This window comes from Schistocerca piceifrons, chromosome 9 (assembly GCF_021461385.2).
Source record: "Schistocerca piceifrons isolate TAMUIC-IGC-003096 chromosome 9, iqSchPice1.1, whole genome shotgun sequence".
NCBI lineage: Eukaryota > Metazoa > Arthropoda > Insecta > Orthoptera > Acrididae > Schistocerca > Schistocerca piceifrons.
In genome coordinates this window covers 150,970,268-150,983,262 of record NC_060146.1, presented here as the reverse complement: position 1 = coordinate 150,983,262, position 12,995 = coordinate 150,970,268, and the positions used below count along the sequence as shown (strand labels likewise).

Sequence of the window (12,995 nt, the reverse complement as noted above, 5' to 3'; positions counted from 1 at the left end):
TGTTATTAAAGACTTTGTTCGTAGGTTGAAGATTAAACAACACAATCCATTTTATGTCAGACTCTACTCCATACCAGTACTAACGAAGTCATTAGTACAAAAAGAAACTGAAAGAACATTACAGAAATGTCTAGCTGTTATAACGATCAACTAGTCACTGTTAAAAAACCAGATGGTAATGTATGTATGTATGTATAGTGTTGGAGGGATGAACTGTAGACAGAATAACAGAGCCAGAGAGATAGACTCTCCATAACAGAGAAACTGCTTGCAAAGTTTGAAGGAGTAAAATACATCAGCACAGTGGATCTGATATTAGGTTATTGGCAGATTGCCCTGCACGAAGATTCGCAGAAGTATAAGGCATTTCTGTTTGAAGGAAGATTGTACCAATTTGAAGTGCTACCATTTCGCCTAGTCTCTCTTTTATAAGAGCTTTGGATAAAGAATTGGAAAACGAGTTAGGAAGTAAAGTGTTGCTAAATGTTGATGACATAGTTATAAGATCCACAACATGGGAAGAACACTTGCAAACACTGGATGACTTTTTTTACGAGATTAGGTACTTAGGTGTCACCATTAAATTGTCAAAATTGTAATTTAATAGAAAAGAGGTGAAATTCTTGGTGTCAATACTATTGGTATTGGGGCAGATCCACACAGATTAGATGCTAACATGAAGTGCCCAGAACCTACTAATAAAAACAATTCACATCTTTTTAGGTATGGTATGATTCTACAAAAATTCACTGCCAATTCAGTGCTTAATGTACCAAGTTTGATAAAGTTATTAAAACAGAACACAATGTGGAGATGGGATATACACTGTCATGAAGAATTTTCAAAAGGAAACATTGTCAGTAGCGTGCATATTCAAGAAATTTAAATAACTACTAGAGGGATATGAGACAGTAATACATACAGAACATAGTACATTAACATTTCTATTAAAGAGCAAACTTCAACATAGTACATTAACATTTCTATTAAAGAGCAAACTTCAACATAGCTAACATGATGGGCTCTCTTTCTACAGGAATTTCACTTTACTATTAAATAAGTAAAGGGGAAAGATAATGTAATACCCGATGCACTGTCTCAACATCGTATGTCTCCAATCATGCCAATTCATAAAGGATGGAGACAAATTTGCTGTTTTTTTTTCTGAAAGTAAATACATATGAAAAAGACATAATTTTTTTTTGTAGAAACTTAGAAAGTGAACTGCAAGGACAGTCACGGTTATACATTGAGGCCTTAAGCCAAAGTCATAGTGATAGTGATACAAAGGACAACTGGAAATTGGACATTATTTAATTTCATAAGAAATACAACTCACATAGATGGTTACTATGCATCCCATAAAATAGCATTCATTTAATAACTTGGTATGTTCATATAGGATATTCAAATTTCAATCTAAAGAAGTGTATAATGCATATGAACAAATTTTACTACTTTAAGAATATGAATTGCCCAGTTAGAAAACTTCTGAGATCCTGTGAGACAAGTCAGAAGGTTAGGGTACAAACTATTGGCGTCCACACTGCATTGTATCCCAGCATTCCATGCAATTTGTAGAATATATCGGCCGTGCACTTTTATGATCCACTGCCTACAGGCCAGGGAGGAACGACACATATATTTGTGCTGTTGGAATGCTTAGCTAAACTAAAAAAATTACACCCATTAAATAATGGTATAATGAAACTAAGAGATCATTTCAAAAATGTGAGTAAACCAAAATATTTGCTTTCGGATAATGGAACATAGTGAGGCAGTTCAAAGAATTTTTGGTGTGGGAAGGTGTGAACCATATATTAATTTCTAAATATCATCCGCAAAGTAACAGAGTAAAAAGGATTCTATGTGAGTTGGGCAGGTTTTGTTGGACTTATTGCTTTGGTACACATTCAAAATGGGCAGACATGGTGAGAGAATTTGAAAGGGTACTAAGTGAGTTGCCGCACTCAGTTGCAAAGGTTTCCTTAATGGAAATAGAGGGAGAACATATATAATGAGAAACCCTCCCAAAATGGGTTGAATGGCCACAGGAGGACGATGGTACATAGGAGTCATGGAACAATAATTTGAATGATTTGCTAATGAGAGACGCTGAGAGAAGGAAAAGGAGATAGGATAAAAGTACACTCATACAGTACAAGGTGGGCCATTTGGTTTCAGTTAGGAGTCACAAAATGGTGAAAAATGTGAAAAAATTATAAGCAAATTTCATCTTTTATATGAGAGACCATTCTTAATAATTAAGATGCTGCACCCAAAACAGTCGTTTTTATCTGACCCAGAGACAGGGAAGGATAAGGATATGTACAGTGTCCAAGATTACATGGCATCCCAAAGCAATTGTAAGAATTGTGAGTGGATAAAACTTTAACTTTTCTATGGTCTTTGATCAATAGAAATCTTGTCCTAGATGGCCAGATAATACAGAATATTGAGCTAGACCTATTACTGGATCATCAGAAAAGATAAAATTTTGTATAATTTTGAAGTTTGTAAACGTTTGAAATGTAGAATGGACTGTTTTACTCTTTCTCAAATGCTGTGGGGTGATTTCTAACTTTTTTATGGGAAAGTAGATGAAGCTTGAATAATTGCTGCAGAGAAAGGCATTATACATTGTAACTTTTTTTTTAATGAAATGGTATGGGTTGTATGAGGTTTTTGTTCGGTAGGGGTAGCTGTATTTACTTATTAAGTTGTATCCATCCCCATTCTACAGAAATGAGCAATTGTCTCTGAAACCTTTGAATAAGCATGTGTACAATTTAGTACAATAGTTGCAAGTTTCATTTATCTCCGGAAATTGAACTAGGTAACTGCACTATACTTTCTGACAGCATCCCACAATAGGGGGTAGGTACCTGTTTTCAGGGTATGGGGTGGTGTAGCTGGTGGTGTCTGTTCTGTCCAATCGATGAATACCACTATTCTCCAGTCAACCAGCAAATACCCTCCACCAGGAGGATAGTCTGGGGTGGGGGTTGGGAAAGGTACCAGTCTTATAACAAGATTAGCTCAAAGTAGTGCAGTCCTAGAGGGTTTCCAACCACAGTAGTGTAAACGTTATTTGGTAACTATTGAGTATCACTCAGCACCATAACAAGATTTGAAAGACATATTTTCATTAATTGTGCACAATGATGAATTACAACAGTATATTAGCAAGCATTTTGAACAGTATATATTGCCAAATATTAGAGTATATCGAATTGCCATGTTTCATGGGCTAAACAAGCAATCTGTTCTGTTTTATTAATTACATACCTACTATCTAAATTTTACATGCGATTGTAGATGGACTTACAGATTGAGATATATACAGTTGTATGTGAAATATACATACTTAAAAAAGGATTATATATACATTGATGTAATGAACAGTTATAAAGATCTGGACTATAGTTCAATATTTGTAGAGTGAATAATTAAAACTGTAAGATTCTTCCCATTCATTGCTTTCAAGTTGAAATTTATGCCAGGTAAACACAATACAATGATACAGCCATCAAACTCAGTCATCAAAACCTATAGGGTACTTCCCAATGATCTAGAATCATGGAATTTTACAAGAAACAGTTTCGCAATAAAAGTAACGGAAAAATTCAAAAATTGTTAATTTGTAATTATATCTTATAAAAAAATATTTTTTGACATCTGCTGACTGTCTGTATGTCTGCTAACACTCCTCCTTCAAAGGCACAGATATAGGTATCAAGTTGACATTTATGTCAAATACTAAGATCTATGGTTCCTTGGCAGTGTAAATAATTTAATATATCACATACGTTTATATTAACAAACACTCTCATTAAGAGTGTAGAGGAATATGTCAGGCCTGGAAGTCTAGTGGGAAAGCACATGCCTGGAAACTGAGAGGCAATTCGGCCACACAAAATTATCATCATCATCATCATCATGTCCGCCCCAGTAGCTGAGTGGTCAGCGCGACAGATTGCCGTCCTCTGGGCCCGGGTTCGATTCCCGGCTGGGTCGGAGATTTTCTCCGCTCAGGGACTGGGTGTTGTGTTGTGTTCATCATCATTTCATCCCCATCCGGCGTGCAGGTCACCCAATGTGGCGCCGAATGTAATAAGACCTGCGATATGGCGGCCGGACCTGCCCCGCGAGGGGCCTCCCGGCCAATGACACCAAACGCTCATTTCCATTTCCATCATCATCATCATCTATAAACAATAATTAAATTTGTATGGAACCTTGAGAGCGCCAGATCTACTTGGACTTGTCCATTTTTTCCCCCACCTATCCTGTTTTCATTTGATTGTTCCTTATATGTTAGAACAAAAACGCTACAGCTACTCCTCCACCTCCTATATGACTCCGGATACTGTGTTTACCCCCTACTTCCAACAAAGCATTTTTATCTTACAACAACTAACAGCAGTCTGTGGGTACTGGTAAAATCCATATCTATCAGATACAAATATTAAAATAGACAGAAATTACATTCCTGAGTCCAAGCATTCAGATATACGAGGTGCATTCAAATTCTAAGGCCTCCTATTTTTTTTTCTAATTAACTACTCACCCGAAATTGATGAAACTGGCGTTACTTCTCGATGTAATTGCCCTGCAGACGTACACATTTTTCACAATGCTGATGCCATGATTCCATGGCAGCGGCGAAGGCTTCTTTAGGAGTCTGTTTTGACCACTGGAAAATCGCTGAGGCAATAGCAGCACGGCTGGTGAATGTGCAGCCACAGAGAGTGTCTTTCATTGTTGGAAAAAAGCCAGAAGTCACTAGGAGCCAGGTCAGGCGAGTAGGGAGCATGAGGAATCACTTCAAAGTTGTTATCACGAAGAAACTGTTGCGTAACGTCAGCTCGATGTGCGGGTGCGTTGTCTTGGTGAAACAGCACACGCGCAGCCCTTCCCGGACGTTTTTGTTGCAGTGCAGGAAGGAATTTGTTCTTCAAAACATTTTCGTAGGATGCACCTGTTACCGTAGTGCCCTTTGGAACGCAATGGGTAAGGATTACGCCCTCGCTGTCCCAGAACATGGACACCATCATTTTTTCAGCACTGGCGGTTACCCGATATTTTTTTGGTGGCGGTGAATCTGTGTGCTTCCACTGAGCTGACTGGCGCTTTGTTTCTGGATTGAAAAATGGCATCCACGTCTCATCCATTGTCACAACCGACGAAAAGAATGTCCCATTCATGCTGTCGTTGCGCGTCAACATTGTTTGGCAACATGCCACACGGGCAGCCATGTGGTCGTCCGTCAGCTTTTCGTGGCACCCACCTGGATGACACTTTTCGCATTTTCAGGTCGTCATGCAGGATTGTGTGCACAGAACCCACAGAAATGCCAACTCTGGAGGCGATCTGTTCAACAGTCATTCGGCGATCCCCCAAAACAATTCTCTCCACTTTCTCGATCATGTCGTCAGACCGGCTTGTGCGAGCCCAAGGTTGTTTCGGTTTGTTGTCACACGATGTTCTGCCTTCATTAAACTGTCGCACCCACGAATGCACTTTCGACACATCCATAACTCCATCACCACATGTCTCCTTCAACTGTTGATGAATTTCAATTGGTTTCACACCACGCAAATTCAGAAAACAAATGATTGCACGCTGTTCAAGTAAGGAAAACGTCACCATTTTAAGTGTTTGAAACAGTTTTCATTCTCACTGCTGGCGGTAAAATTCCATCTGCCGTACGGTGCTGCCATCTCTGGGACGTATTGACAATGAACGCGGCCTCATTTTAAAACAATGCGCATGTTTCTATCTCTCTCCAGTCTGGAGAAAAAAAATCGGAGGCCTTAGAACTTGAATGCACCTCGTATTGTAGGAAGAGTGGCTAATGAGGCAGCATTCACCCTAAATTCGGTCTTTTTATTAACCATTAGGGAGTGATCAACTTTACACAATATTCTTACTGCACATTTCTACAGGAAAAACACTTTTTTCACCTTGCAATGTCCCAGAAGGTTATGCCGCGGGAGAGAAATGAGTGCAAATGTGTCACGTATGCTACGAATATTGCCTGCAGGTCAAAACACTATGACAGTTCCAGTTTATGAACGCAAAACAGGCAGGACTAAACTTTTTGATTAACTTATCTGCCTGTTTGTACCACTTCATTATGCATCTACATACCGAGGAACTTCACACATGAAGCTCATCTGGAATATTTCTGCCCACTGATATCTATTTCTGGTACCTCAAAGTGAGTTTTATTTGCCAGGAATGGATTAATATGAGTTTTCGCAACATTAAGGGTTAAGGTGTTGGCCAAGAACCAGTTGAAAGCTCATTCCACTATTATCTCAGATGTCTACAGCAAACATTAGAGTATTGGAAGAGTCGTTCAATGTCCCTTGTAAAACATGTATGTAGACAAAGAAAAGGGGCAGGCTGAGAACATCTCAATTTACTTTTATTCCCTCGTATCAGCTGCAGATGCGATTATTTGTTTCCTGTCATTACAATATCACTAAATTCAGGTGAGGGGAAGATCTTTAATCCCGTATCATTTTAGTTTCCGTTAAAGAATTTTATAATCCACCCTGTCATAGAGTTCAGTAACCTCACAGAAAATGCCAACAGAGTATTTTTGTTGTTTAGTTATCCTACAATTCAGTTTGTGTGAGTGCACAGTACAGAAATATTAACAGAAGCCAAACTGAGTTGTCGTTAATAAATTATATTCAGAAAATGGTTCACTATTCTGCTGTGAGCTATTTTCTCAAAACTTTTTGAGAACAAGGGAAGGACTGAAATCGGTCTGTAATATAGATCGTATATTAGCGTAATGAGTGAATTCTACAGTTTTCTGGAGACACTCCTTAACTCACCGACAGATTGCAAAGGTAACATCGAGACAGCACAACATTTTATTATTCTGGCTGACACATCAGCAGAACCAGAAACTAGAGAGTAATTTATGAGCCTTAGAGGGGCTGGACCAGTGGAATGATTTTGAGCAAGAAACAAGCCAATAGTTCTGCAACCACAGTACTGAAAGTCTACCAAATTTGGAGAGTTGCCTAGAAATCATGAAATAGGAGGCAGGATAGCAGGTCTGATGAAACACTGACCTGGAGTACTACTGATGGCTATGAGTCCGATTAAACAGTCTTCAACACTTTAGCATGACAGCAGCTGGTGTTATTATTTGGCTGCAGTTTCATGTAAGACAAAGGAGCTAATAATTAGCTGGAGGAAGCGCTGCATTCTTTATCTGGTTTTTTAAAGTGGGAATTTCTGAAAACTACATCATCCAATTTTCATTTAGCTTTCAAACATTCTTTCCTTAGAGCTGTTATGAATACTTTTTCTTTTTTTTTTTTTTATATATTGCTGGGATGTTGAAGGGAGATTGTGAGATCCTCAGAGCTATTATGAATGCTTTTTCTTTTTTTATACTGCTGGGTATGTTGAAGGGATCCTGTTAGAGTTGAGTGTTTCAATTACAGCTGCTGGATTTTGGTAGTTCTCTAAGTGCAGTAGTATTATTAACCACATACTGCAGATCAAGAGAGAGGTTTATGTAAAACCAAAATTTATTATAGTAATATTAGGGCAGAAAGCTGATCTGGATCTGTCGATTTACAGTTCCTCAAAGACTGTGGTGCTGTTAGGCTCATAGTGGGATCACACACACAGGCCTAAAAAGTGTTAACCTGGACATATTTTTGTGACATTGCAGTGTTAAGAAGAGGTGAGTGGATTGCAAATTGTTTGCTAAGTGATTTACACATTTATTTTTCAAACTTTCCAGTCTTAAGACATCCACCTCACTTACAAACTCCAAATTTCATACTATCTCTCTTCATAAATGTGTGTCCTATGATTGGAATAATAAAAGTGACAACACTTCTATAAGGATACATATATTACACTTTTTTAAAAATGATTTTATGTGGTTTACTTACTTCTGCCTCACGTGTAGCTGCATTTGAGATATATAGGATATCATTAGTAATTTGATATTCATCATTTTCTCGTCTCTGGAGGACAAAAGTGCGTGAGAAATGTCTATGAGAACTTTTCTGCTTAGCAATGTCCCGGAAGACACCTGTTACTGTCAGTACGGTCATCTTCGGCTGGGGGAGAAAGAAAACAGAATGTTTCACTTCATTTTCATCATTAGAAAAATACCAAATGCTAGTTATACCTCATTGAAAATACACAAAGTCTACATCTAAAGTATATGTTGTACAAATATCATCTCACTCCTTAGCACAGGATTCACATCTGTTACACAGGCATGACTACGTTTTGCTATTTCAGTTTTTAAGGTGGAGTTCCTCCATTTTTATTGTCACAGTCATTATTCTAACTGTATACAGCTTCTTGTTTCCTCTTAGTAAATTTACCGATTTACATTTTAGAGGTCACTGAAGTTTGAAGTACAAAATTAAAGTCACATCCCTCCAGTTTTGTATATTGCTTCTGTATTTCAGGGTATGAGCTTACTTTCACGTGGCACACACAGTGCAAATATACAAGGCACACAGAAAATGTTGTTTGACAGCACCAATGAACGAACACTGTCACTTAAAAGGGTTTCACACATCACTTATCCTTACGACTGACTGAAAACCGCATTATCATCAACTAAACCACTGTAGAACCACCACTGCGCTTTCACAGTTGGAAGAGATCAGTTTGGATTGTAAACTTCCTCTGGTTATCTCCATACATAAGACACATTTGTTTAAGTACACACATCTGATCATATAACTTGCTACCAGTGAACAATAGTTTATATTTTGTACATTCTACATGCCCTCTTTTGTTAAGGTTCAGACAGATGCTTAACTGCTTGTTGGTAACTCTCTACTCCATGGTCTCTATACAACCAAATTTAGATTTTCTTCCACTATTGCGAGTGGCAGACAGTTTTTTGTCACAAGTTCTGTGTGCTGCCATGACACTTTGAATGCTCCCATTCACATTCCAAAATGTTGTGACACATTAAACAGTTAAACAAGTAGCAACAGAGCAAACAACTCTTTTCTTAATATTTTACACACCTGCAGAGTGACAAATAACTCTAGTTACAATTGATGTATAAATCTTTAGACTTTGGAAATGGTTAAGTACTAACATTTGCGACATAACTGGACTTAAATTTCTGTTGCACTGAGGGAGAAGCAGTGTGTGTTGCCACTAACTAGTCTGTAGAAACCAATGGCCACAGACCATAAGGTACTGTCTCTAGTTATTTCTCAGCAGTTTGACATTACTTAATTACTATCAATTTACTACAAGTTTCAAGTGTTTTGTTTATGTTGGCAATTAACAAAAGAACTTTTACTTATTGTGGCTGTTTTATCTCATGAACTAATTGGAGTGTACAAAATAAGTATTACTGAGGTAAGGTCTTGAAGAGTTATTTAAATAAAGGGCTCCTTAACATACTGCAAAAAGTGATAATTTGCAAGAACCTCATACTTTATGGAACTGCACAGAAAAAAGAAAATGTGAAACCCACCCACCCACACCCCCACACACAGAGAGAAAAAGGTATGGTCAGAAAGTAGGTGTAGTAGTTTTCTTTTTAATGTAAAAAGTATACTTAAAAAAAAATTGTTTGTTGAAAATTTAATTCCACTCATATCTGCCATCAGGGAAATGAAAGGATGATAATCTAAAGGTGTCAAGTCAAGAAGTGATCTAAAACATCCCAACCAAATGAGTCCAAGAGCACCATGATGGCCAAGGCTGTGCAAGGACAGGCAATGTCGTGCACTGAGGACACTCCTCTCATCAGCATTCCCCTCCTTTTGTTTTGAATGCCACGGGCTGAGTTTCTTTAGGGTCTCACAATATTGTTTTGCATTGATGATCTCCCCCCTGAGGCAGAAATTTGACCAAATTGATGCCTTTTCAGTTCCAAAACATCGAGGCCATGATTTTTTGCCTAAAATTATGGTTTTGAATTTTTTGGCAGATGGGAAATTGGTGTGACACCACAATGGAAACTGTCTTTTTGTCTCAGGTGTGTAATGAACCATCCACATTTCATCTCCAGTCACAATAGAGCTAAAAAAATCCTCACTTTCCAATTCAAGTAGCTAAAGAAACTCGCGGCTCTTACTGACCTGATTTTTCTTGTGCTGCTCTGTAAGCTTTTTTGGGACCCATCTTGTACATAGTTTCCACTAGCCCAGCTTTTCTGTGACTCTCATAAGAGTTCTGGAGAGTTGTGGTAACATCACAGAATTTTCATCCACTGTCAATCAGCAGTCTTCATAAACAGTTTCCTTGAATTTTTGGAGCAACTCATCAGTAAAAATGGAAGGTCATCCACTCTCCGTTCATCATAACATTTGTCAGCCTCCACTACTTAAAAACAGCTTTTCTGTTCAGAACTCCTTTGCCATAAAATGTTTTGACTCGTGAAAAAATTCTGGTTGTGTTGTTGTGTTATCCCTTCCGGAAGTAGGAAGCACGTGACTCGCACTTGCCAGGATTTCTTACTGACATCTTTCACACAGCTGGTCACTACAACATGAGTTTACACACTACTGTGTTCCTGCAATGCTCTTTCTGGTCAGGGTATCCCTTTATACCACTCAGTGTTGTGAACTCTCAAAAAACAAAAAATCACAGACTGTTAGGATCATAGTGCACTTACTTGCTGAGCATGCCTCGTACATATATAAGCTGTAAAAGAAGCAGTCAAGAACTGATAGATCTCCCCTCCCCCCCCCCCCCCCCTCTCTCTCTCTCTCTCTCTCTCTCTCTCTCTCTCTGTGTGTGTGTGTGTGTGTGTGTGTGTGTGTGTGTGTGTGTGTGTGTGTGTGTGTGTGTGTGTGTGTGTCTGTCCACTCCTTCCACCATTTGAATAGCACACATAAACCTTCAGTGTCATGACTTACTGGCAGTCATTCTTCATGCCCAACATGTGGAAATGGAACAGGTAAGTGAAAATGATAATGCTACATGAGATAATCCATCTGCACTGTGCACACTATGGTGGCTTCCAGAGTACATAAGCAGGTGTGGTTGCACAACCGATTAACTGAAGCTGAGTAACTCACCGTATGTACCAAAAGATCCACAGCGAAGGTGTAGGGATCGTGCTGTGTAGTGGGTAAGCTCGATAACCTTTCGAGGATTTCCTCTGAGCCGTGTGTTAGTGCAGCATTCGCCTTCTTCAGATCAGAGCAACGTAACAGGTTTCGGGTCTCATCAATGTAAGCAGACAATCTGGAACCAAGAAAAACTTTATTCATAATTTTGTGATCTGACAGCAACATAAAGGCTTAAAAATAGTGGTGACATTAGCACTGAAACTGCAAGTGATTGGGGCATGTGTGAAACCCCTCACACATTAAAAATCTATCCCATAAAATTATCAAGGATGAACTCTGATTGTCATTCTTTTTACTCTATTTTGATTCAGCTGGACCTCTATACCAGTGGAAAAAAAACAAAATCTTACGATAATCTATAATTTACCGAGAACTAATTTTAATAATCAGATTAATCAATCATGCAACTTTGAAATTTCTTTATGATAAGAACAATTAACACAACAATAATATACAGATGGCATAAAAATGTACTTAATTTCACACGTCTTAATATTGGGCAACAAAAGGAAAGGTGGTGGTTGTGGCCTATTTGTTGAGCTGTGCCAGTCTTCATCTGCAGTGATTTGACTGGATCACCTACACGAGCCTAAATCGTCTTTATATCAGCAGATTCCATACTTCCCCATGTATCTTACTGAAACACTTGTGAAATGAATTTGTATATGACCAGTACCACCTATTATTTTATTGATTTTAATGAATTACATCCTCCACAACACTATTATATGAATCTAAATAACACCAGCAGGAAGAAAAGCAATTTACTAAGCAGAAAACAATTTTGTCTTGAAAAACATTTGTTCCAGAGCCGTACACACTTTTCTGAACAGTGCCTCAGAATGTAGTCCCAACATAAACATTGTTTCTCTGCCATATATTTACTAATTGATCACTGCTGTTGTTTTAATCAAGAACGTGTTGTAAAAGTTAAGTCTCACAAGTGAGCAGATGTGAAGTGTGACATGACATTTTTATGAAATGACATGCCCCACTTCCAGGCTTCCATGACAATGAAAGATATTTGTTACATTTAGTAGTAAGTATCAGGATACCCCAAAGTGTGAAATATTGTTATTATACGTGCAGATGGGAGACATTCTTGAACCCATAACATTTCCAAGGCGAGACGGCATATTAGCATCTCCATCTGCTGTGTGTGGACCACTTGTTCTGTGGCATAACAGTTTGATAGTGTTTAGAGGCTACAGAGAAAAAAAGAAAAGGTAATGGCTACAATGAACGCCATGAAAAATGACTGTCAAACTGGTCTGTCTTAATATTATCCACACTACACCATTTGTCTTCTGTCAACCCACATTTTATACAAGATTATATATTGAGACATGATTTTTTTAAGAGAAAGTGTTAATAAAGAATATTATGAGAAGGAAAGTTGCTACTCACCATATAGTGGATATGCTGAGTCGCAGACACGTACAACAAAAAGACTCACAATTATAGCTTCCGCCCATTAAGGCCTTCATCAACAAAAGACACACATACACAAACACTACACACTCACACAAACGCAACTCACACACACGACTGCAGCCTCAGGCAACTGAAGCCACACTGTGAACAGCAGCACCAGTGCATGATGGGAGTGGTGACTGGGTGGGGGGGGCAAGGATGAGGCTAGTGGGGAGAGAGGGAGGGATAGTATGGTGGGGGTGGCGGACAGTGAAGTGTTGAAAAGGTAGAAAAGGAGAGAAATAAGAAGACTAGGTGTGGTGGCGGAATGACTGCTGTGCAGTGCTGGAATGGGGACAGGGAAGGGGCTGGATGGTGTGGTGTCACAAGGCTTAGGACTGTCCCACCCCTCATTAAATCAACCAAGACTTATACGAATAATTGTAAGAACAGTTATTACTATTATGTTCTTTCAGTCTG

At 38.6% G+C, this 12,995-nt stretch overlaps 1 protein-coding gene across 1 annotated transcript in view; it reads right to left on the bottom strand.

Moving 5' to 3' along the window:
• The window catches only part of LOC124716992 (nuclear RNA export factor 1-like), a 227,282-nt gene that overhangs the window by 19,503 nt on the left and 194,784 nt on the right, over window positions 1-12,995 (bottom strand). The window contains exons 12-13 of the mRNA XM_047243615.1: window positions 11,049-11,217; window positions 7,932-8,102 (exon numbers count right to left, since the gene is read on the bottom strand). Coding sequence (XP_047099571.1) covers window positions 7,932-8,102; window positions 11,049-11,217 — 340 coding nt within the window. The remainder of the gene's footprint in view (window positions 1-7,931; window positions 8,103-11,048; window positions 11,218-12,995) is intronic.